At 37.6% G+C, this 25,199-nt stretch overlaps 1 protein-coding gene across 5 annotated transcripts in view; it reads right to left on the reverse strand.

Moving 5' to 3' along the window:
• The window catches only part of CSMD1 (CUB and Sushi multiple domains 1), a 2,034,404-nt gene that overhangs the window by 279,345 nt on the left and 1,729,860 nt on the right, over positions 1–25,199 (reverse strand). For all 5 annotated transcript variants that reach the window (XM_031669914.1, XM_031669913.1, XM_031669915.1 and 2 more), the window contains 4 exons: positions 16,860–17,051; positions 10,259–10,397; positions 5,565–5,752; positions 934–1,128 (listed from right to left, as the gene is read on the reverse strand). In XM_031669914.1, the coding sequence (XP_031525774.1) occupies positions 934–1,128; positions 5,565–5,752; positions 10,259–10,397; positions 16,860–17,051 (714 nt within the window). The remainder of the gene's footprint in view (positions 1–933; positions 1,129–5,564; positions 5,753–10,258; positions 10,398–16,859; positions 17,052–25,199) is intronic.

The following is a 25,199-nucleotide window of genomic DNA, read 5'->3' on the forward strand; positions in this document are numbered from 1 at the left end:
ATACGTACCGTGGCCAGCAGCCAGGAAGTCTATCATCCCACTCTCCCCAGTTCACACCCACAGGGCAGCTGCTGTCTGACTTTATCACTGTAGGTTAGTTTTGTCTGTCCTTGAATGCTGATTCAATGATTTTACTAACTTAATTCCTAAGGAATTACAAACTATTGCTGTTTTGGGGGGAAATGACACATCCATTCAAATGTATGCATATTTGTTTTTTCTCTCTGTATATACAGATAGATAAATAGATGTGTGTGTGTGTGTGTGTATTTTTTTGAAATGGAATCTTGCTCTGTCACCCAGGCTGGAGTGCAGTGATGCAATCTCAGCTCACTGCAACCTCCACCTCCCGGGTTCAAGTGATTCTCCTGCCTCAGCCTACTGAGTAGCTGAGATCACAGGCATGCACCACCACACCCAGTTAATTTTTGTATTTTTAGTAGAGACAGGGTTTCACCATGTTGGTTAGGCTGGTCTCGAACTCCTGACCTCATGATCCACTCGCCTCAGCCTCTCAAAGTGCTGGGATTACAGGTGTGAGCTACCGTGCCCGACTAGATGTCAGTATTTTATATATGGGGGAAGAGAGAGAGAGAGAGAGAGACAGAGAGAGAGACAAAAGTAACTAGGGAAGGCTAATTAGCACCTCTCATAAAGAACAGGTCTAGAACACACAAAAACAGAAGTGAAAAATGTCAAACTGTATGAGTGAAGGAAAAACATTGCTCCTCCCAGAAACCTATGAGAATGGCTAACACACTAGCTGCATTAAATGATCAATGAATGCCTGATATTCATTCCACACTAGCTCTCTAAGCAATCCTCACCACTGATTAGAGGAATACATGCTGAAATGTGAAACCATTTCTTCAATGAGATGCTGCATTTGAAAGGAAAGGTGTATTTCTAGAAAATACCCAAGTGTGCACTCACCATTACAGGAGGGCAGCACTTGGTCCCAGGAGGGTTTCCCATCAGCCCCAATCACACAGGTGATGGATGAGGGGTCAATAATCTTGTAGCCAGAGTCACACTGGTAAGTGATGGTGGAGCCAAGCTTGAAGTCTGTTCCAATTCTTGTCCCATTCATTATATTTCCTGGGTCAAAACAAGCTTCCCGTGGTTTCTCTGCAGAAGAAATGAATGTCATCTGCATGAGAACAGGAATTTTATTCTTGTTCGTGTATTTGTTTGTTGGGTTGGTTCTTTAATTGTGTTATTTAGGGCCCAGAACAGTGCCCTAAATAAGTAAAATGCTCAAAGAATACTGATTGATTGGCTAATGACCAAGTGAAACTATTAATTAAATAATAAATTCCTTTTAAATAAAATTATATTTCCATTTTAAAAACCACATTTTATCACAGCATTGACATAAAATTACCTTCATCTACATAAAAAATGTAGTTCTACGTTTTTATATATTTATGCTTTTTTGGCTATAGATTTTAGGGCTGAATCAAAGAAAAATTGACTAAAAAAATTGAGGTTCATTTTTAACTTTTGTACATCAAACATATTAACATAAAATCATGCCACACCTTTCAGAAAAGGCTGGAGAATTTGGCTTCTCAAAATGAAACAGTTTAATTCCTGAAAGTTAAGAGCACTTTCTTATACGAATAACAATAGACAAACTTAGAAGATGAAGAGGGATGGTCGTTCTCATTCTTTTACTACCGTATTTCTGTTGTTAGTCTTAATAGAGTAAACATCAAACTTAACAGAAAAAAATATACTGACTGATAGATGATGGTCAAACATTGTGCCCTGGATGTACTAACAGCCAATAGTTCTACCTTAGTTATAATAATTGCTGAAATGTATTGAGGGCTTATTATGTACCAGACACTGAACTAGGTGTATTTCTGGTTTAATTCTAATTTCCACGACACCTCTGCTAGGAAAGGATGTTAAGAAAGTAAAACTCAAGGAAAGTTAAGTCACTTCCACAGACACCCTGCAGAGACCTGCCCAATTCTGGGGCCCCTCAATTAGGCATTCACTTTTGGCTGCATTAAGTATTTCTTCTTCCCAAGTAAAAATACAAAACCTTTTCTCTTCAGAGTCATGTTGCTCTGCAGTCAATTTCAGTCATCTTCTGGCAGTCTTAATAGTTTTAATTTTCTATTTCAATAGACCATCTAAAGTATCTCTAAATGAAAAAGTGTATAACCCTATACTCTACCATCCTGCTAGAAATAGATAATATATAATGGAAGAGAAAAAGCAAAAACAAAAATGCTAAACTTTGGGAAGCTGGAGGAAGAAAAAGAGAACTGATTAACTGTATTGATTCAATATTTTCAATCATATTTTTAATAACCCATGTATCATCATCAACCAAACAGAGACATCTTTGGTGATCACTGACTTAATCATTATATGCATTAGATAAATAATCTATTATAATAATGTGTTATATTTAATGAACTATATTTCTTATATATAATTTACATACTTTGATTAAATCTATATATAATATAGATTATATAAGTTTGTTCATTTGATTGAATTCGAGATTAAATGACACGTATATATTTTATGTATATTTCTTGTTTTGTGCCTTCGAACCAGTGCTCTCTAATTGCTTTACTGAAAAGCCACTTGGAGACTGAAAATGGTAGCGGACATGTTGATAATTCTTCGTAACTGCATTAAGTCCCATACAGAACACAGAACATTAGCTTAAGGAAATACAGATCAAATAAGTAAACCTGTAGGTACTATAAAAGTTGCTCAATTTTTCTGATTTTTTATTCAATCATTCAACACAATGTACTGAGCATCTAGTGAATAGAAGCATTGGCCTTGTTCATAGTATTTTCCCCTATTGAAAATAAAAAATTTCCCAGTACACACCTATTAATATATGTCTGTTGCCCTTTTGTCCTTTTTGATCATTTTTTTGTTATAAATCTCTTTTAGTCTAGTTTCCCGTTTGATTAAATATCACCTACACAACTTTCTTCTTTAAGCCACTAATTTTGATTTCTGATGGCAGGATTTTTTCCCAATGAACTGCATCTAATCTTTTAGTTCCATTACTTAGTTGTCACTTCAGGATGTTCAGTGATAAATCACTGGCACTTTTTTTGCTTACAATTTGCCAGGCTTTCTAACTAGATGACTTCATAGCAGCCTGTGTTTTGTGTTGTCCTTGTCCGTTCCACTTAAGCACACCTTTGAGCTTTCCTGCATCAGAAGCCTGGTAGATTGCCTTAGCCAGGACTTGCGAATTGTTGCACAGCACGACTCCCTGGTGCCCTTTCTATTTCCCATCACGCCTAAGAACTGGATCTGTCACCTGCTTTACTATCCACACCAGCACTTGCTCTGGGCTGGATGCAATGATATCAGTGCCCTAGGCTGGATACAATGGCATCACTGCTTGAGGCTGGATGCAATGGCATCACTGCTCCAGGCTGGAAGCAATGACATCATTTCTCCAGGCTAGATGCAATGACATCAGTGTTGTAGGCTAAATGCAATGACATCACTGCTCCGGGCTGCATGCAATGGCATCATTCCTATTCTCTTTCCTGTGATTTTTATTTTTCACAGACTCCACTGGAGAACTTTTAAAACCTCAAGAGCTATAGCTCCCAGTTAGATGGCCATACTGGTTACCCAAACAAAAATTAAGGAAGTTCTTTCTTCATGTTATTTGCAAGGCCCTTCATCTTCATTCATTCATTGGCCCATTTATTCATGTGCCTTAGGATGCCGGGGAGAACGGAGTTGTTGCAGTGGGCAATGATCAAGTACATTCTCACATTTATATGAGGATTTGTTTTGTTTATTTACTTGCCTGTGTGATTTTTTTTTCTTTCTTTTTTTTTGTGGGGGGCTATCATATAATAAGTAATGTCATGGTAAAATGCATTTTAGTGAATTCTTGTTAACACAGAAACTACCTTATGATGTGGCAAAGGCTCAAAAGTACTATTTTCACCTATTCCTAAACATGATGGATACTATCTCAATGGCATAGGATACTCTGATTGCTAAGTCGTATACTTTTAAAAATTGCACATTTTAGTAAATATCCCTAAGTTTGTAGATTTTTTTTTTTTTTTTTTTTTTTTGAGATGGAGTCTCGCTCTGTCATTTAGGCTGGAGTGCAGGGGCCGGGTCTCGGCTTACTGCAAGCTCCGCCTCCTGGGTTTACGCCATTCTCCTGCCTCAGCCTCCCCAGTAAGCTGGGACTACAGGCGCCCGCCACCGCGCCCGGCTAGTTTTTCTGTATTTTTTTTAGTAGAGACGGGGTTTCACCGTGTGAGCCAGGATGGTCTCGATCTCCTGACCTCGTGATCCGCCCACCTCGGCCTCCCAAAGCGCTGGGATTACAGGCCTGAGCCACCGCGCCCGACCAAGTTTGCAGATTTTGATGTTTGGGAGCAGAGAGACCAATTGCCTACTTAAAACTATATGAACAGGTCTGGTAATGAGGTAAGGAACATAAAATATATTCTTTTTAAAAATATTTTTCATACGAACTGAACTCAAAGGTATAAATAAATAAAAATATTTTCTTTTTTTTAAAGAAAACCCTCGTTACTGTGAAGTGATATTTTGTTAAGTCCGCTTCCCTAATTCTTTGTAATACACCTTGTATTTTATTTTGTTCACATGAGAAATAAACTTGAAAAAATACACATTTATTTTGATGGACCCAATAGCAAAATGCTGAATTGAGGGTGGTTTTTTAGGTCAGTCTGTTTTCCTTGGATGTTAATGGCAGAGAATGGTTTATAGCAAATCAATGGTGAATCACTGATCTGAGGACCAAAGGAAAGAGCTCTGAGCAGCGTCAGAAACCTTGCCAAACCTGCCCGGGTGACCGAGGCAGGGAAGGGCACAGACATATTGACATGGAAAATGTTGAGATAAAATGAAATTATTTTTGGCTGGGCGCAGTGGCTCATGCCTATAATCCCAGCACTTTGGGAGGCCAAGGCAGGTGGATCACCTGAGGTCAGGAGATCGAGACCAGCCTGACCAATATGATGAAACCCTGTCTCTACTAAAAATTCAAAAAGTAGCCGGGCGTGGTGGTGGGTGCCTGTAATCCCAGTTACTCAGGAGGCTGAGGCAGAATCTCTTGAATCCGGCAGGTGGAGCTTGCAATGAGCTGAGATCAAGCCATTGCACTTCAGCCTGGGCAACAGGAGCAAAACTCTGTTTCCAAAAAAAAAAAAATAGTGATTTTCATGTACTTACATTTAATCATCTTGAAGAAACAAATTATAAGATGTTAAAACCCATCTTAAAATAATTACTAAATGTCATCAAACTCTTTATTTTACAAACCACAGTTTATTTTTACATGGTCATGAATTTGGACAGTTTGTCCCCCTCTCTTTCTTCCTCCAGTTAAGGCAGAAATGCACCTTGGGAATATCTTCACTGGGGAGGGAGAAAACATGTATCTTCCCAGATGGAGGAGACACAGGTCAGCATTTGGGTATTAAACAGATAAGCAAGATGTTACAAAGCAACGCTTACAATAAAACAGTCCTGATACAAGTCAATTCCCACCCCAATTCAGGCAGTCACAGTACCTTTAAACTCAATGGCGAACCCCGACAAGCCCACAGAGGCATCACTCCGAAACGCCAGAAAGAGGCTGTTTCCGCTACTCTCTATTCTTTCTGGGGCTTGAGCGCCCTGGTAACTCCCAATGAGAGGGCTGTTGGAATCCTCCCCTTCATAGATGTGTAGGAAGTCATAGCTGGGCTCCATGTTGAAACTAAAGAAAAGAATAGTAATTACGTCATAGGGCGAATAGAGATTTACCTTATCTTCCAGAGTGGTAAGCCTTTGAGTGCACAAAGTGATTTTATTTGCTTTTGTCTAATAATTTTTCAATTAGGGCAATCCAAAAGTTAAATGTAATATGAATCAAAATATTAATAAAATAGCAATAAGTATAAAATATATCAATTATGACAAATCGTATTTTGCCTAATTACCATCATGTTCAATACAATATTATTTTGACCATAGCCAAAAGGAAATAAGTCATAATAGCAGAGTTACGCTATCCTTTCCCTGTACCCATTAATTTGCTAAATCAGATGCAGTTTAAAAGAACAGAGCTCAAAAGAGATACATTTCCACTGACCTTTTATCTTTATCTGAATATTTTTAGTTTTGAAAATATTGGAACTTTGAAAATATTGGAATTTGAAAATATTGGAATAGTCAGTAGAATTACTATTCTTAAAGGTTTTTTTTTTTTTTTTTTTTAAACAAACAAACAAACAACCTGTACATTATTTTTACTTAAAAAATGCAGTTGTTCCAGCCTGGGCAACATAATGAGATCCTGTTTGTACAAAAATACAAAAATTAGTGGAGTGTGGTGGTGAACACTCGTAGTCCTAGCTACTCAGGAAGCTGAGGCTGAAGGATCACCTGAGGCCAGGAGTTTGAGATTGCAGTGAGCTGTGACCACACCACTGCACCCATGTACTCCAGTCTGAGACAGAACAAGACCTTGTCCAAAAAAAAAAAAAAAAAAAAAAAAGCCTCCACTTGCTTGGATGAATCAGCCAATATTAATGGTCCCTACAATGCACAGCGTAACCTTTCTCACATCATGTTTCACCATCACTGAATATCCCAGTTTCTTTCTCTCTGCCTTCCTTTCTTCTTCTCTCACTTTCTCCATTTTTCTCTATTTCTCTCTCCTCTAACATTAACATACAGTCAGTCCCCAAAGAGTGTAACAATTTAAACCCAAAGCTCTCAAGGGCTAGGCTGTATTTGCCATTGGTGATGTGTAGGCTGATAGTCTGTGAGCTTTAAAAGTATGCATACTCTAAGGGAAAGGCTGAACTTGGTTAAGATGTCTACGATCTTGATGTGAACAGAATAAATTGATAAAGTAGTATTAAAAACTATCCATTGTGGTTTAGCTACAAAATGCCTGTAATCCAGCACTTTGGGAGGCTGAAGGGCTTATCATGAGGTCGGGAGTTCGAGACCAGCCTGGCCAATGCGGTGAAACCCTGTCTCTACTAAAAATACAAAAATTAGCTGAGCATGGTGTTGCGTGCCTCTAGTCCCAGCTGCTCAGGAGGCTGAGGCAGAAGAATCGCTTGAACCCAGGAGGCAGAGGTTCCAGTGAGTTGAGATCATGCCCCTGTACTTCAGCCTGGGCGACAGAGCAAGGCTCCATCTCAAAAACAAACAAACAAGCAAGCAAACCAACAAACCCACCCCTTGCAGCCACCCCTTCCCTCTTCTCTTCTCTATAGCAGGTTTTTCGTATGTGTCTTTAAAAAGCACTCAATTTATGAAGCTCCCACTTCCTTTCCCTTCCATTTGCAGAAATTTAGGACAACTGAGTCAGAGAAGGTCAGGGTTTTTGCTTGTTGGTTTGTTTGTTTTTGTAATCATTAAAATGTTCTAAGTGGCTCCATTTGATCTGGAGATTTGAATGATAAAACAGCAACAGAAGGTCCCTCCCGGAGGGGTCCACTGCACCATGAAGGGGACCAGAGGACGTGGGACCACCAGCATCAGTGCAACGCCCAGACTGCATCACGCCGTCCTGTTTCGGGTCAAGGATACCCTCACTCCATATTCTGAATATATTTATTAAAGGAAATTTAGGAAGGTTTCTTAGTCTGTTTATTTGACAAGCTCACTGACGTCAGGAATGAAGAAGGAATAAAAGGTTGGAGTTACTAGGCATAGGGGCTAGCAGGAATGGTGTGGGTTAAGTAGAATTTTATTGGAATAATTACTGTATTTAGAGTGTTTGCAAGGATGTTATTAAAATCTGGTCATGCCATATCCCCAATATTTGGCTTAGTTAATTATCATTATTGGTAATTTATTCAACACTGCAAATACTACCAGACACAGGAAAACAATAAAACACTATATATCCCATCTGCTCTCCTTTTTTGCCTGTATCAAAATTCATGTGTAGAAGTCTGGAGTGAAATTTATAATTAATTATGGTTCCTTTGGTGAACTCCTTATTGCTACCTCTGCCAGCTGCACGTGTCTCTAAGTTCTAATAGCATGCCAAAGCCTGACTCAGTGTTTCAGCCACATTTGATTTGAACCCCAATGTGTGAGCCCCACAGTCCACAGGGAAATTTGATGGAACATCCTCTTTCTAAAGACCCACAGCCCTGAATGAGCCTGGAAGCGCATATGTCCTTCAGGTCATTTGATTCTTTGCCTTTATCATTAGTAATGACAGACTCCCACTCTCCCACAAAAAGCACACCTGAATTTGCCATCATCCTGACAGTGCATCTTGGCCAGCCCTCATCAGCACCAGCCTCCTGTTTGGGAAGCTGGACATCCTCATCCCTAAACAGGATTCTGGCCTCTCCCTCCTCACTACTTCCCAGGAAGATGTTCACTTGATCACATGCAAACTCCAGATCAGAGAAGTCACTGGTTTTCACTGATTTCTGAAGTTTCTGAGACATTGGGTCAGGTAATGAGTCATACAATCTATAGGTTGGGAGAGGCTTCAAGATTATCTGTTTCAAACTTCCAGAGGGGTGTATAAAACACAGTGAAAAAGTCCTTGCACAAAAATGCCTTAAATATGCATATCATCAAAAGAGTTACACTTTACGGGAAGGAGGAAACTTACTAACAAGGTTCTGTGTTCACTTTCAATTATTTCTTTTCTTTTCTTTTCTTTTCTTTTCTTTTCTTTTCTTTTCCCTTCCTTCCTTCCTTCCTTCCTTCCTTCCTTCCTTCCTTCCTTCCTTCCTTCCTCTCTCTCTCTTTTCTTTTCTTTCTCTTCTTTCAGTCTTCCTGTCTTCCTTTCCTTTCCTTTTCTTTCCTTTCCTTTTCTTTTCCTTTTTTTTTTTTTTTTAAAAGATAAGGTCTTGCTCTGTTGCCCAGACTAGACACTATCATAGCTCATTGCAGCCTCCACCTCCTGGGCTCCAGCAGTCCTCCTGTCTCAGCCTCTTGAGTAGCCAGAACCACAGGCATACACAAGGACACCAGGACAATGTTTAAAATATTTTTGTAGTGACAGTCTTACTATGTTGCACAGGCTGGTCTCAAACTTCTGAACTCAAGTGCTCCCCATCTTGGCCTCCTGAAGTGCTGAGATTACAGGTATGAACCACCACACCTGGCTTCAATTGTTAATCCACTTACAATATCTTGAAACCAGAGGTGCCTCCTAATTTTAAGGAGGATGCTGCTAGAATTTAACATTAACAAAACCCACAAAGTTATCTAAAAAATATAGCCAGTGAGTGTTCACTGGTTTTCTGTAATAGCTAAGAAACATTTGGTAAATTTGTGGCAGTTTAGTAAATTCAGGAAAAGATGATTATCAACCTACTTAAGATTCAGAATCACAGAAACATAAAATTCTACTGACTCAGATCTCATCAGAGGGAGAAAGTGAGGGAACGTAAACACATTCAGGCCTTGAATATTGACATAAAGATTTCTAGAAAAGGAAACTGGCTCCATTGACAGATTAAAAACTCTAATCCCAGGTACTTGCCCTGGATAGCTGAAAGGTCAATAGGAAAGTCTACAGAATGACTCACCTTTGCAAATATCACATTCATTTAGTTCAAAAGTCAAAGTCTAAAGTTAGAAAAGATCTTTGGATTCAATAAAAAGTAATTATCATATACTATATCCTAATAATATAATTATTTAAAGAGTTTATTTTCATAAAATGGCCACAATATTTGACCTTCCACCCTCTAGTTTAGTAAGAATAAGTTAGCATATTTTTAGGACTGAAATCTAGTAACTCAGACTTTACAGCAACCACATTTGGGGAAAGTTTCATTTTCAAGGCCCTATTAAGTCTTAATTATTGTAATGATATTAGCAGTGCTACCCTCAGGAAAGTCAGGATGTGCTGTGGAAAGGAATTCACTATCATGCATTGAGCACGACAGGAGGCATTGATGAGAAATTACACCAAGTGTCTCCATACCATATTTTTATTATTTTTATTGAACATTCTGTAAGTTAAGCCTTCTCATAGGGAGCACATTGTCTGCAAGATAAACAGTATTTAAAGATAATTCATGTGCATCTTCACATAAGTAGAATACTCCAAAGCAAAATAATGTATTCCCATTTATGTCATTTTGCAGCCTGGTGTAGTCTCCATTAGACACAAAATCTAGTGCTTACCTAGATATAACACTGGAGACTATGAGGTCATAAAAGAAGTAATTTTTAGGTATGGCATTAAAAATCCTACTAAAAAGAGGAGTTCTGCAAGAGACAGTACCTTTTGAATATCAAAGCAATGACAAAGTCCGGGTTCACTTTTACTCTCCAGTCACATTCCTTCCCGGGAGGATATGGTTGTGGGTAGTTGGGTGATAAAATAACACCTGCTGGGCCCGTCAGATTCCCTCCACAAGCAGCTGTCACAGAAAGAAAGTTACAGAGACAAAGTTAGGAGAGAGAAGAATGCCTGCCAGTCAGTGTAGAATGAGACATCACAGAATTCTTTAAGAAAAAGAGCTTGTTCATCAGCATTTTTTCCCCATCAAAGAGATTGTGTGTTGGTTATCAATTATCCAGATAAAACTGTAAGACCCAGGAACCCTGTACATTTTTCATGTAATTGTTAATGAATTTTACATAACATTCCACCCCATTTTCAAAGAGAATTCTGGCACATAAAATTCCTTTCCTATAATTTAAAATTTTCTCAATTAAATGAAAGATGACTTAATCCCTACACCTGCCAACGTGCACACATAGGAACAAACAGGAAAACACTTGAATAAAAAAATCCCATGGTCATCATTTTATGGCCGTGTTAATTCTTTTGCTATTTCTCATAGTTTATAAAATCATTGCCTATTTCTTCCTGAGTGCCTGCTTCATGTGGTACAGTGATCGTCCGGCTCCCGTTCACTGTTTTATCCCTGATGTCTAGGCAGTTTCTGGATTGGAATAAGTGTGCAGGAAATGGTTACTGGGTACATGAAAACATGGCCTTTCACATCTTCCCAGTCCTCTAGTGTATGGAAGGCTTGAATTCCTTTCCGCATGTTTCAAAGTGGCAAAGCAGACCCCAAAGGTTTAAGTGACCTCTAAGTATACGTATCAGTGAGGAGCTGAGTTGGAACATTACTGTCTGGAAATACCATTTGATCACAATGCTTGGTATATTATTAGAAAGAACCACTTTATAGGATAATAACAAATTTAGTTTGTGTTTGAAGTCATCAATTTTGAATTAAATGTGTTTACATTTATATTAGCAAGGCAGTAATTATGTAGCTCAATGTGGTTAATAGGGAAGCCAATTTTTGTTCTTGAATTGGAAAGATTTTAGGATTGTTTTATAAGGTTTCTCCTAAACCTCTCATCTCAGGGAAGGTGTGAAAATACTGCAGAATTTATAAGTATACACATTTTAGATACATAATATGCTGCGTTTAAAAGTTGTTTATATCAAATATTGTGGTTTGTCACCAAGTTGTTTAAAGCGTGACTACAATTAAATCATAGTCTTCCCCTTAAGTTATATGTCTTATTTCATTCCCATTATTGCTCATATATGCATTAAAAAATATGTAGAAGAGAAAATGTCTTAATTGCTGATTTTTTCCCCTACACAAAAGAGATTTTGTTTTGTAAATAAGATGAAGGAAGATGAAGACCCATGCTTCACAATTTTCAGTAATGAGGGTGTCTTTAAATACTTACTTAACATTTCTGAAAACTTAATTTTTATAATAAGAAATACAACTAACTCCAGTAGTTTTTGTTATACTCTCACAGCCTAATTGAATGCAAACTCTGAATGCCACTGCAGAAAATATTTATAATAATAAATTCTACAGATATATGTTCAAGAGTAATATAATTTTTACAGAAAAAGATTAAAACTTGATTTTCCCCAGTACGCTTTAAAAAAAGAATCGTGCAGAAGAAACTGTCCCCTCAGCTCGCACAGGGCAGTGTCTCCTCGGAATCACCCTCAGCTCCCACAGGCCAGTTCCTCTTCGGAATCACCCTCAGCTCCCACAGGCCAGTTCCTCCTCGGAATCACCCTCAGCTCCCACAGGGCAGTGTCTCCCTCGGAATCACCCTCAGCTCTCACAGGCAGTGTCTCCTCAGAATCACCCTCAGCTCCCATAGGGCACAGTCTCCCTCAGAATCACCCTCAGCTCGCACAGGGCAGTTCCTCCTCGGAATCACCCTCAGCTCCCACAGGGCAGTGTCTCCTCGGAATCACCTCAGCTCCCACAGGCCAGTTCCTCCTCGGAATCACCCTCAGCTCCCACAAGGCAGTTCCTCCTCAGAATCACCTCAGCTCTCACAGGGCAGTGCCTCCTCCAAATCATGCTGCTGACAGCGTGGAGAAGTGCTTGCGTGGACCGATGAGGGAGGAGAGCTGATGCAGAGAAAGAAGATACCTGAAAGTCTGGAAGATTCTGCTCCACGCAGGTTTTGAAAGATGAAAAATGACAGATTCAGGGCACTGTCTACAGGGTGCTACCAGCAGGAATAGTTCAGGGATATGATTCAAATATTGATTTAAAAGACACACAGGGGAAACCCTGTCTTAGTCACGTAGGTCCCAGGAGGCACTTTCAAACGAGGTGATTTAAAAGCTGAAAGTGGAATTAAGGAGTGCTGCCTGGCCTTGTTTGGTCTCTCATTTGGTCTGGTATTCTTCATGTTCGTTTTCTTAGGTTTTAATTATCTTGCAAAATATTTTGGAAAGGATTAGAATAGTAAAAAATGCAACTCAGAGATGCTAGGAAATTCTCCAGAAGGAATAAATGTAGAGATAAAATCCACCTATTCTTTTCAACCCACCAACCCCTTATTCAAAACCTTTAGCCACTATGCTAAATAGCAAACATACATATGTAGCAGCTTCTTCACCATCAGGGTTTGAAGCTACAGTCCTTAATGAGACCCATCTACATTTCTGCATTAAAACATGTGAATGTTCACACCATTGGGTGCGAAACATATTTTCTAAACAGACACCTTTATGTCAGGACAGTCTGTTGTCCCTAAATGAATTTCTGCAAACCTAGGTTACATTTTGGCTTTTCCGATTGTTTTGCAATTTGGACTTGGGGAAAAGCAATTGCAGGCTATATAAGAAAATGAAGACTTTTTAGGGATACTTTACTCAGAATAAGGAAGTTGAAGCCGAACACGGTGGCTCATGCTTGTAATCCCAGCACTTTGGGAGGCCTAGGTGGGTGGATCATCTGAGGGCAGGAGTTCGAGACCAGCCTGGCTAACATGGCAAAACCTCACCTCTACTAAAAATACAAAAAATAGCTGGGCTTAGTGGCGCACACCTATAATCCCAGCTACTCAGGAGGTTGAGGCAGGAGAATCGCTTGAACCTGGGAGTGGAGGCTGCAGTGAGCCAAGATCCCACCACTGCACTCCAGGCCTAGGTGACAGAGCAAGGCCCTGTCTCAAAAAAAAAAAAAAAAAGTCATTAATGTCCTTTGGTCTACACTAAGTCAAAAAGCTAAACAGAAGAGCCTTTATGGTAGGAGTCATTTTGGATGTAACAATAACAGCAAAAAAAAGTGAGGCATCCACGCAACACTCAAGAAAAAGCAACCGCAAATGGCAGGTGTTGAAAATAAATGTTGTCACACACAACAGGTGAGAGGTTAAGATATTTTATGAAAGAGAAAGAAAGAGAGATAGCCAGTAATGAGTAAATATACACTGATAATGAAAAGGAAAAAAGTAAGTTAGCTGATCAATCAGGAAAGAACAAATTCAAACAGCCAACAAGCATATGAAAAAAAAGTTCGACCTTATTATTAATTTAAAATGCCAATTAAAACAAGACATCATCACTCTTTGCCTTAAGATCTATCATGTGTGGTGTGTTCTCTGAGTCAGAGAAAATATTAATAAATATTTATGGCTGATGGCAAGGTAAATCTGTGTGACTGCTCTGAAAGTGATTTTAAAAATGGGCCGGGCGCGATGGCTCACACCTGTAATCCCAGCACTTTGGAAGTCTGAGGCAGGCAGATCACGAGGTCAGGAGTTTGAGACCAGCCTGGCCAACATAGTGAAAACCCATCTCTACTAAAAATATTAAAAAAATTAGCCGGGCGTGGTAGTGGGTGCCTGTAATCCCACCTACGTGGGAGGCTGAGGCAGGAGAATTGCTCGAACCTGGAAGGTGGAGGTTGCAATGAGCTGAAATCATGCCACTGCACTCCAGCCTCAGCGACAGAGAGAGACTCCACCTCAAAAACAAAATGAAACAAAAACATGTTTAAAAAGTCCTAGAAATATGCAAGTTTGTAGAAATATGTCATTTGTCAATAATCATGATTTATTTTGCAACATGGGTGCTCATTGCAGCTATCTTTAGAATAGGGAAAAGGTTAAAACAACTTAATTATATAATAATAAGGGACCTGAAAAGTCAATATTGGTAGATTCAAACAAATAGACACTAGAGAGTGGCATTGGTGGTGTAGTGGTGCCTTCTAAAGAGATATGATTTAGTCATTAAAAATTAGTAGAAAATACATAGTAACATAAAATATACACACCACGTACTGGTAAGTAAAAAGTGCAATTTACAAAATAGTCATGCAGGATGCTGTCATTTTAAAACTTTTTTATTTTTGAGACAGAGTCTCACTCTGTTGCACAGGCTGGAGTGCAGTGGCGTGATCCTGGCTCACTGCAACTTCTGCCTTCCAGGTTCAAGCAATTCTCATGTTTCAGCCTCCCAAGTAGCTGGGATCACAGGCGTGCACCACCACACCTGGCTAATGTTTGTATTTTTAGTAGAGATAGGGTTTGACCATATTGCGCAGGCTGGTCTCAAATTTCTGACCTCAAGTGATCTGCCCGCCTTGGCCTCCTAAAATGCTGGGATTACAGGCGTGAGCCACCGCGCCCAGCCTAAAACATTTTAAAATAGATTACATATACATAATTATGAAATCATTTATAAATGTCTATATTAATTTGTAATTGTCTCCAGGTAAAAAGATGACAATGTTTTTCTCCTCTTTAATATACTTTATAAAATGTCTTCAGTAAAATGTATTACCCTTTAATATGAAAAAAGGTAAAAAAATTAAAAAGTGTTTTGAATCTTTGAAACATAATTTACATAAGTGCTAATTATGATTAACTCATGCCCTAATGGGCAAGCTTGTCACAAAGGACGTAAACCTCATTCCTAAAAAACAGAAAATTACAATGTAATAAAAATATAATGTTAATTTATTTCCAATTATATATTTTCCATTTTTCTGTTACATAATACCTATGCATGTAGGCGGGTCTGTTTGCCAAAATAATTGATTATTCATTTGCCTGCAAGTGATTTCAGCTTGTCCTTGAAACTGACATTCAAGGTAGAGACAGAGTTACTTATTTAGCTTTTGGTGCGTTTTGGATTACCTAGTTGCTGGTCAAAATAAAATAACTAAGAGATGATCTAACAAAAGATCGATTTGTTTGTAGATTAATTAGGAGATGGCCAAATTTTATATTTGCATGTTCAAATTAATATAAATTAATGAATTACTTTTAAGGGATTAACTCATATCGCTTTTTAATGTATTCCTCCATGAGCCTAAAAACATGCAAAATGGAAGGAAAAAAAAAACTTTCCTAATGTAAAAATAGACCATTGGTTTAAAATGATTGCCACATTTATAGGCAATCACTCCACTTTAAAAAAGAAACACGCCGAAATCTCTCCAGTCTTCTGATGACTCAGCGTGAGTAAAAATGCGTGACTGTGTTCACAGACGTTATGAAAAGTAAATGCAGCATCAAACATTAAACAAACATAGATTGCTCCCCGACAAGGCTGAGAATGCTAACAAGCACAGCTATCCAACTTCATGTGTCTTCACAACTGGGATAAGTGGTTTGTCATAAGCAAGAACGCTGTATCATAGCTCCCCAAGACCACTGAGAATTTTACCACCGCTGTGTACACAACAATCAAAACCATTTCAAACCACAAATCCCCTCCAAGGTCATCCTCTGCAAAACGGTTTACCCATTTCATGATCACTTTCTCTCTTCACACATCAATTAAATTTCACATTTTTCAGACAGATTATAAAGAAGTACTAAACTGTGATAGTTCCTTAAAATAATAAAGTTCAGTAGAGTTTCTTTTCAAAACTAAGATGATATACTCTAAGTAGGAATTTCATGGTAAAATATTTTATTGAATGAAGAGACCATCTACCTGAAATTACTATTTTACATAAAATATGTATTAGCCTAAAACCATATTTATGATAAATTGTCTCAGGTGGCTATTCAAGCCAAAGTCTGCAAAATCATTTGTTATCCTTTTAATAAGGTCAGACTATAAAACGTTAATAAATTGCAGAAACAAACCTCCTTTTATCTTCATTTTAATACAAACAGTATAATTTCTAGTTTTCAGAATGCTGTTTTAAATGTACTAGTATTATAGGGGAAAAACATCTAAAAAGAGAAAGTACTTTTAGTGAGTAGGTTTTGCTTCAGGGCATGTTTCTATATTAAAAATCAGAATAGCAATGGTAGGGTTATAAATTTTGAGCCGCCTAGAATTTTAAATTACAGTAATTTGATTGATCCATGTTTATATAACATTTGTTAAGGGTAGGAAATGTACGGTAAATGTCAATTACTCTACATTAAGGGGATGACTTCCTTTATCCCACCTAATTAAATAAAGTTTAAAGGTTTACAATAACATTTCAGGAGTCTCAGAGAGCCAGCGAACATGAAAGAAACTCTTGAGAAATATTTCTGAAGGAATAATACATTTATGGAGCAATTTAAATGACAACATGCATCCATTCCTGAATATAAAATTTCTAAGTTCTGTTGGCTGATACCTATGCATGTAGGAGGGTCTGGTTGCCAAAAGAACCGGTTATTCAGCTGCACACAGGTGATTTTGGCTTGTCCTTGGAGCTGATAGCCAGGGTCACACTGGAAAGTGATGGTGTCTCCAGCCTCTCTGCTGTCTCCATAGCGGGTGCCATTTTGAGGCATACCTGGATCGTTGCAGGTGGCTGCAATTGACGCTGCAAACAGAAGAGAAGGCCAGGTCACAGGCTGGAAAACATGGTTTCCACATTCCTGTAGGTGTGGTTGTTCTTGTGGGTTGAAGCATTCTTCATTGGCATAATAAGTCATTTGTCTACACATGAACATACAAAAATAGTTTCTTTTCCCAGAGATATATTCAATGACATACCTCTTCATTGTGCTTACATTGAATAAATTCTAGCAAAATTCTACTGAAAATGAAACCAATGATGAGACATATCAAGGTTTTTTTAAAATAAAAATTACATTATCCTGAGAATAAATACATATACACAGACTGATTTTCTCTTTAGCAATATTTTAATGAAACCCCATACTGCAAGTTATATAAACTAGTTAAAGTACACCAACCTCAAGGAAAACAAAATAGGAAGAATTTCCTTAAGGTCTGTGCCTTCAAAGGTGATCCAATAACCTTGGTTGAGATGCCAAGGGTAGAAGGTCCAGAGGAGATGACCAGTGAGTTTTACCCAGGATCCCATAGGTGCCATTGTCTTGGCAAAATTATTAATAACCCCCTTTCACTCACCCAAAAAATTCCAAGTTGGACAATATATTATATGGCTACCCTAATGTTAACAAAAGCTCTGAAAATAATATTCTGTCTTTTTGCATATATATCAAGAATCTCAAATCTGTTGAGTAGAGGCCAGAATCTGCAAAGCAGGCTGGTGCATGTGCTTTCAGGGGCCACTGGAGCCTTGTCATGTCAGTCTCTGGTAATCACGTGTAAAGTGCATTGCAAACGATGAGCCTAAAATCACATCCCATAGGCAGCCATCAACTCTGCCTGCACCCAATCAGGAAAGAATCCCTCAAGCCCAGAGCTTTCACCAGAGTTCCCCCCATCACACTCAAATGCAGCAGCCTCAAGAAATAGGAATTGTTTTCTCCAGTTTCTATAACTGCTGTGTATCATGTGTTGTACTGAAAATTAGAAAGATACTCCTGAAAAATCCAAAGCTTAGATTTTTTTTCATTTTTACTTTCAATTAGAATAATGAGCTCTTTCTTCCACTCCACCGCATAAGAGATGACGATTAAAAGCTGACTTTCTCTCTGCAAAGTGCTCCAGTGTTTTCAACACAACGTTTTATGAAAGAGCAAAAAAAAAAAAAAAAAAAAAAGAGATTAGTGTATTATTCTATATACATACCATCACACTGTCCATTTTAATATTTGAAGCCTTAAAGTAATGAGTAGGCTTTACTTTTTGTTTTGTAAATTCTGAAGCATTTGTTTGTGTTTGTGTGTTTGCATAAACATATGTCTACATATGGATAGATAAATGGAGTAATAAAATCCATTTAAATAAAAATTTAGAAGATATATAAAAAAGAATAAGACCTGCTCTGTGCTATTCAGACATTTTTAACCTAATAGGGGAGGCAATGAACAAATAATTCAGAACAAGAGAAAATGTTAAACTGTGCAGATTAAAACATCAAAGCTCTATCCAATAGTGTCATATCATGCAGACATCAAGGATCCTATGGTTGTTCAGACCTGCTTCAAATGCCATCAGGACTTAATTAGTACCTAATTAGTACTTAATGATCACTTAAGCACACTTATCATCAGCTAACAAATCAGTAAAAATTAGGCTACTACGTAAGTTATTAAGTCTGCTGTGAAGATGAAGTGTAAAAACTTGCTAACTTGCCTTTCTGCTTACTATTCTCCAAGCTAATTGAGGCCAGAAGCTGTCTTCACCACCTTCTATTTCTCTCAAATTGATTTTTATTACATTGAAATGTATACGTGTGTATCTATAACACAGTGAGAACAATGACATGAACATCTGTTCTACCAACTCTAAGAAACAGAATATTTACCAATACATCAATATGATCAATGCACAGAATATACCCTTCCCCATGTCACCTTCTTCCTCCACTTCACGGGAAGTCACTTTCTGAATTTTATGTTTATCATTCCCTTGCTTTTCTTCATAGTTACCATAAATGTATGCATTCCAGTTTTAGCCACATATATCAGTTTCCTGAAATCAAGTGCTTAACTGGAATTATATGTTGCAAGTTCTGTATCTCTCTCACTCCTTTTTTTGCTTGTATTATGTTTTTGGAAGTCATTTACGTTTAGGCATGATGCTCTGGTCTACTCATTTTCATTGCTGTATAGTTTTCCATTGCATGAATATACCATGATTTTTCCATCCTCCTCTTGATAGATCTTTGAGTTATTTTTCTTTTTGCCCTTATATAAAATGCTGCTGTGAAAATTACTGTACATGCTGCTTGTACACACTTGCTCTTTCAAATGACTTGGACTCCTATGTTTTAGATTTTCACTTCCAAACAGCATGCAGTTAGACTGTTCTTTAAATTCAGTCTCAGAATTTGTCCTTTAATTGGGTAATTTAGTCTACTCATAGTCCCTGAAGTTTCTTCTCTATTTGGATTTCTCTCGACCATCTTAGCTTGTGTTTTCTATGTGCACCCCCATTTGCTCTACCTTTTTGCTTGCTTTCATACTAATTAATTTTTTCTCATGCTTTTATTTTAGTAGACTTTCTAGAAATTTTAGCATGTATTTAGTTGTAATAGTCTTACCTTCTTCTTTAATATTTATTATTATCTCTCTAATTACATGAATTGCTAGGTATTTTAGTTATTTTTTTAAAAAATCTTAAATTAGACAGTCATTATCCGTTTGTTTTTATAAACCTCATAAATTAAATATTATTGTTTTACATAGTTGACTGATGATTGTTTAAATTTTCATACATATTTACCAATTTGTTTGCTTATTTTTTCTTTTCATTTTTTTCATCTCAGAGCTTTTACTTGGCCTAATTTTTCTACTTCATAAATACTATGGTTTGACTATTTGTCCCCTCAAAAACTTATGTTGAAATGTAATCAGTATGGTCATATTGGGAGGTGAGGCCTTTAAGAGGTGATTGTATTAATCATTTGTAAATTAATGGATTAATGGGCTATCACAGGAGGGGAACTGGTGACTTTATAGGAAGAGTGACCTGAGCTGGCATGCTCAGCCCCTCGCCAGGCGATGCCTGCACACATCAGGACTCCAGAATCCCCACCAGCAAGAGGGCCAGATGTGGTCCGTTGACCTTGGATTTCTCAGCCGGCATATTTGTGAGAAGTATATTTATTTTCTTTATAAACTACCCAGTTTCAGAGAGTCTGTTATAAGCAGCAGAAAACAGACTAATACACTAAAATAATCTGTTTGTTTTGTTTTGTTTGTCTTTTTGCAAATTACGTTTAGTAAGGATATGTGATGGCTGGGATTATTTTCACATTTATTTGGCCATTCATGTAGTATTTGGTTTCCTACTCATATTTTTATTCTTTTTTTTTTTTTCATTACTACAGTCTGAATCTGATAAGAATTCCAATTTCTCATGTAAACTAAGCTGTTTGTAAGTTTTCATATTTGCACTTCTGTTCTGGGGAACTTTACTTATGGTAATTCTTTGTATGCAGGTTTGAAGGTACACCTATCCAGAGGAGATACACATTAGATTACAGGATCTGCCTGGAACAACAGAAAACTTCCTCTTTTCAAAAATAAATTATCAGCTTGAGGTATTTTGGACCCCAGAGATGGTAGAAATTCACCTACAGACTAGTGTGAAACCCTCTGGCTGTTGTGAGTTGCATGCAACTATGTCTCTGTCAACATCTATGTCTGTCTATTCTCCCAACACTGAGAGTAGAACACCCTTTGGTCTTCCAGCTATACCTGAGAGTCTCCTATTATATTTTCAACATCAGAAAGACTTAGATTTGTTTTCTATCCCCTGAGCCAAGGGACTCTCAGAGTGGAAGCTCCACATCACAGGGAATCAGCAGAGTCAATCAGGGCAGAGCTGGCTTCCGAGTTTCACAATCTCTCTCCATTTCTGCATTTCATGTCATCCAGGAGTCCTTATTTTCTTGCAGGTTCAATGACACAGTTTGAAAATCCAAAACCATTTGTAACTGTTTGGGTGAAGGAAAAGGGACAAGATGGAGGAAGGTGAACAAGATGGAGCAGTCCCTGTTTCCGGGTTCTTCATCACAGATTTTCCCGCGCCCGGGAAAAGAACCAAATCAACTGAACATGCGCAGAATGACGTCAAGCCGGGGACACCGAAATTCAAGAAGCCACTCCTACATACACGCCCCAAACTCCTCCCCTTCCAGCTCCCAGGCATAAAAGTCCACCGCCGGCAGGAGCCGGCGTGACTTCTTCGGCCCCCCGCATTTGTGGACCGGAGAACATCACCCGAGAGCGCCAGCGCGACTTCCCTGGCCCCCCACACCTGAGGACCAGTGAACCTCGTCTGAGAGTGTATGCATATTTGCAATAAAAGACTGCCACTTTCTTACGTACTTTGGCCTCATGTTTAATTACTTAGCTCTCCTAAATTAAGTTACATTACATTAAATTAAAACAGTAACCAGCACTTGTACTATATTTTCAGCATATAAGTTTTAAGAGTCCTTACTGTAATATTGCAAATGGAAGCCCCTCAATCACACTTATTTCATAACACTGGCCATGATTTCTGACACACCATTCTTCACGTCATTATCAATATCATTATCATTACTCGTGTTTTGAACAGGGGAATCTCACTTGAAAACAGCATTCTCAGTGGAGATCAAGAGAGAGTGCTTGGGTTTCAGAGTGGGGTTTTCAATGGAAAGAGAGAGGGAATGACAATCAGTCACCAGAAGGCCATTTCTGTACTTTCCCACTTTCCTCCCATCAGCTGTAAAGACTGGAACACAGGGAAATCCAAGCCTATGACTCCAAGAGAAGCCTGGGAGAGCAGAGGAAGGCAGGATAGATGTGAAGACACAACACTTACAGTTAGAAAGTCATGAAGGTCTCACCCATAAGCCACACATTTTTCTAACATAGAACACTAATCATAGAATACAATCACCAGAATCACAAAGCAATTGGCCACTGTCTTGGTACCAAAGTGGTACCTTTCCTGAGCCAGCATTTTACATGAATTCTGGAATTTACTCTTTGAGTGATGTTCCTATAGAATCTATGATCAACTGTTGCTGAGATTTCTCTGGGTTTCAGAAAATAATCATAAGCAAATCCTACTGTATATGTACAATCTTGTTCATCTGACTGAATTTCCCATCTTCAAAGGAAAATTCTTCCTTTCCTCAAGCAAGTGGTCACATGTATAATTAAGTATTCATTTCCAAGTGATAATTTCTGTCACAGTTTCTATAGGTTAAAAAATTAACAATAAGTGTATAGTATTAAAATAATTGTCATAGAGTGATAGCCATTGTAAATATAGCAACATTTATATAATGAAATGAATGTTATATAACAGTACAAGAATTTAAAAACAAAAGTCCCCTGATGCCAAGGACATCAGGGATGACAGTTTCATTATAATTTTTAAAACCAAGATGTCCTTATTTAATAAAAAATTAAATTTTTATTTAATATTTATCAAAAGAAAAGATATATAATACCCACTACTAAGAAAGTTTTACACAAAGGTGCACAGATTTTATACACAAATAAGAATTTTAACAGATATATCAGCCTTTCAAAAAATAAGTGCTCTGTTGAACACTTTTCTGGGAGTTAATAGGATCTGGTCAAATAAGATTGGCAAATACTGTACACCCCAGTTTCCCCTTAGAGATTTCCATTGCACATTAGGGATTAAAGTTTCAGAGCTGTACTACAGTAAAAAAAAAGCTTTTAAAAATCATTGTTTAATCCAGCATATCCCACATTGTCATCATAGAGCACAGTTTTCCTAGAAAATCTCTTCAAATCCTTCCAAATAGAATTCCACAGAGTATCAGTGGAAACACTGGCTTGCACTAGTGGTTACATGTCCATTAATGGCATAATATTCTGTTCATTTTTGAAAGTACCTTTTGTAGTTCTCAACCCCATTTTTATTTGGAATATGTATAACAATAATAATGCAGCATGCAATTAAAAGTTTTAAACTTGTGAAGTTCATGTTGTCTAATAAACAGAAATACTGCATCTACAACATTATTCTAATTATTCTAATTATACATCTACATAATTAGCTAAAGTTTATGCCAGTTATATGAAAATGTAAGTTTTAATAAAACAGTTATATATGCACTTAGAGCTCATGTATATATCTGCTTGTATATTTTCAAAGGTTATTTAAAATTGCCGTAAATAAACTACTAAGGCTTACTTAAATTTAAGCAAACCCCCGACCCTCACACTTTGTATTTAGAATGGTGAAATAAAGATGAAAAGTTCCTAGAGTTAGCCAGATTGGAGTAAAAAACCTGTAAGAAGGCTTGAGGAAGGAGAAAGAGAACAATTTTAAGCAATGTAGTGCAAAATACATCATTTGGGTCTTTTAAACAAATTTCATTTTATTTTCCTCTAGTTATGAATGATGGAAAGATGTTTTCTGGTAAAAGCAAGAAAGCTTATTCTAGACTAATACAGAAGCCCCCACCCAAGGACACTCCATTAGGGGCAGAAACTGCTTTTCCACTTCAGGCTTATCACAAAGCGATTGGCAGAGCACGTTGTCACTCCTCTTCCGTGGCTGTATTTTTTTATATGCCACATCATACACTTTACTCATTTTTCTCTTACATATCTTTTCTGCAAATTGGATTTGTTGGTGACTCTGAAGGTTTCTAGTTTCTTGCCATAAAAAAGAAGACAACATTTTCAGGTGCATCAGTCTTATCCCTCAATGACCCTAGAAAAAGGCAGCACCTGTTCCTGAGAAGAGGCGTGTCCTGTTTTTCAGTTTCCCACAGGCGTTCCCTGGAAAATCTCAAGTCACAGAGGCACTTTCCACAGGCCCATTGGCCTCTGAGGGGACATCTCTGCCACCTGTGAGGCTGCGTCCAGAACCATCCCAGTCAGCTTGCGCAACACAGAACCTGTGCTGCCCTTCACAAAACAGCAGTGGGTCTGACTCTGTTTCCAACAGCAGGATTGACAGTGTGTGGTACCGCACTGCAGAACCAGACGCTGCAATAACGTCAATCTCTTTGCAACTAGATAAGATATGTATATATATCACAACTTCGCGGGCTGGGTGCGGTGGCTCACACCTGTAATCCCAGCACTTTGGGAGGCCGAGGCGAGTGGATCACAAGGTCAGGAGTTCAAGACCAGCCTGGCCAATATGGTGAAACCCCGTCTCTACTAAAGATACAAAAAATTAGCTGGGCATGGTGGCGCGTGCCTGTAATCCCAGCTACTCGAGAGGCTAAGGCAGGAGAATTGCTTGAACCCAGGAGGTGGAGGTTGCAGTGAGCTGAGATGGCACCATTGTACTCTAGCCTGGGCAACAGGGTGAGACTCCATCTCAAAACAAAAAACCAAAAAACCACAAGTTTGCATATAAATAAAAATATATAATATTTTATATTAAATATTATATAGTATATTTATATATTATATAAATAGCACAATTTTGAATATAAATATAATAATTTTTATAATTCTATTTATAATATAAATATAGTAATTTTAATAATTCTATTTATAATATAAATATTTTTGTACATTTATTTTATGATACATATTATATATTTTATAATATATAATACAAATATAAGTGTAATAATTTATGAAAATCATAAATATCATTTATGTATTTATATATTTATTATCATTTATATATAATAATTATATTTATTATTGTCATTTATACATAATAATTATATTTACTTATTATGAATATTAATTATATTTATATGTATATGCAAAGTTGTATTATTTTCCTATTTTGCTAAAACAAAGTTGGGACCACATTCTATTAAATGCATAAACTCCTACTTACATGTTTTTTAAACATCATGTAAAACTGTATTTGTTGACTGAGGTATTAGTTCATAGAAGTACGTTTGCTTAGCGTACCGATATCATTTAAAACATCCCTGCGTACCTCCATAGATAAAATGCTTCTCATATCTGTAGAGAAATACATAAAGCAACACCAATATACAGAAGTAGTCGCATCTAATACTCAGATTACAGCCTGTGCATTACATGGAACCTCTGTTGTTCAACACATGAAGGAAAGCTATTGGGTTTGAAATCAGGTTTATAAAGTAGAATTGGCTACTTGCTAGGCAGTGATGCTA

The sequence above is a fragment of the Papio anubis genome, chromosome 8, assembly GCF_008728515.1.
Source record: "Papio anubis isolate 15944 chromosome 8, Panubis1.0, whole genome shotgun sequence".
Classification (NCBI taxonomy): Eukaryota; Metazoa; Chordata; class Mammalia; order Primates; family Cercopithecidae; genus Papio; species Papio anubis.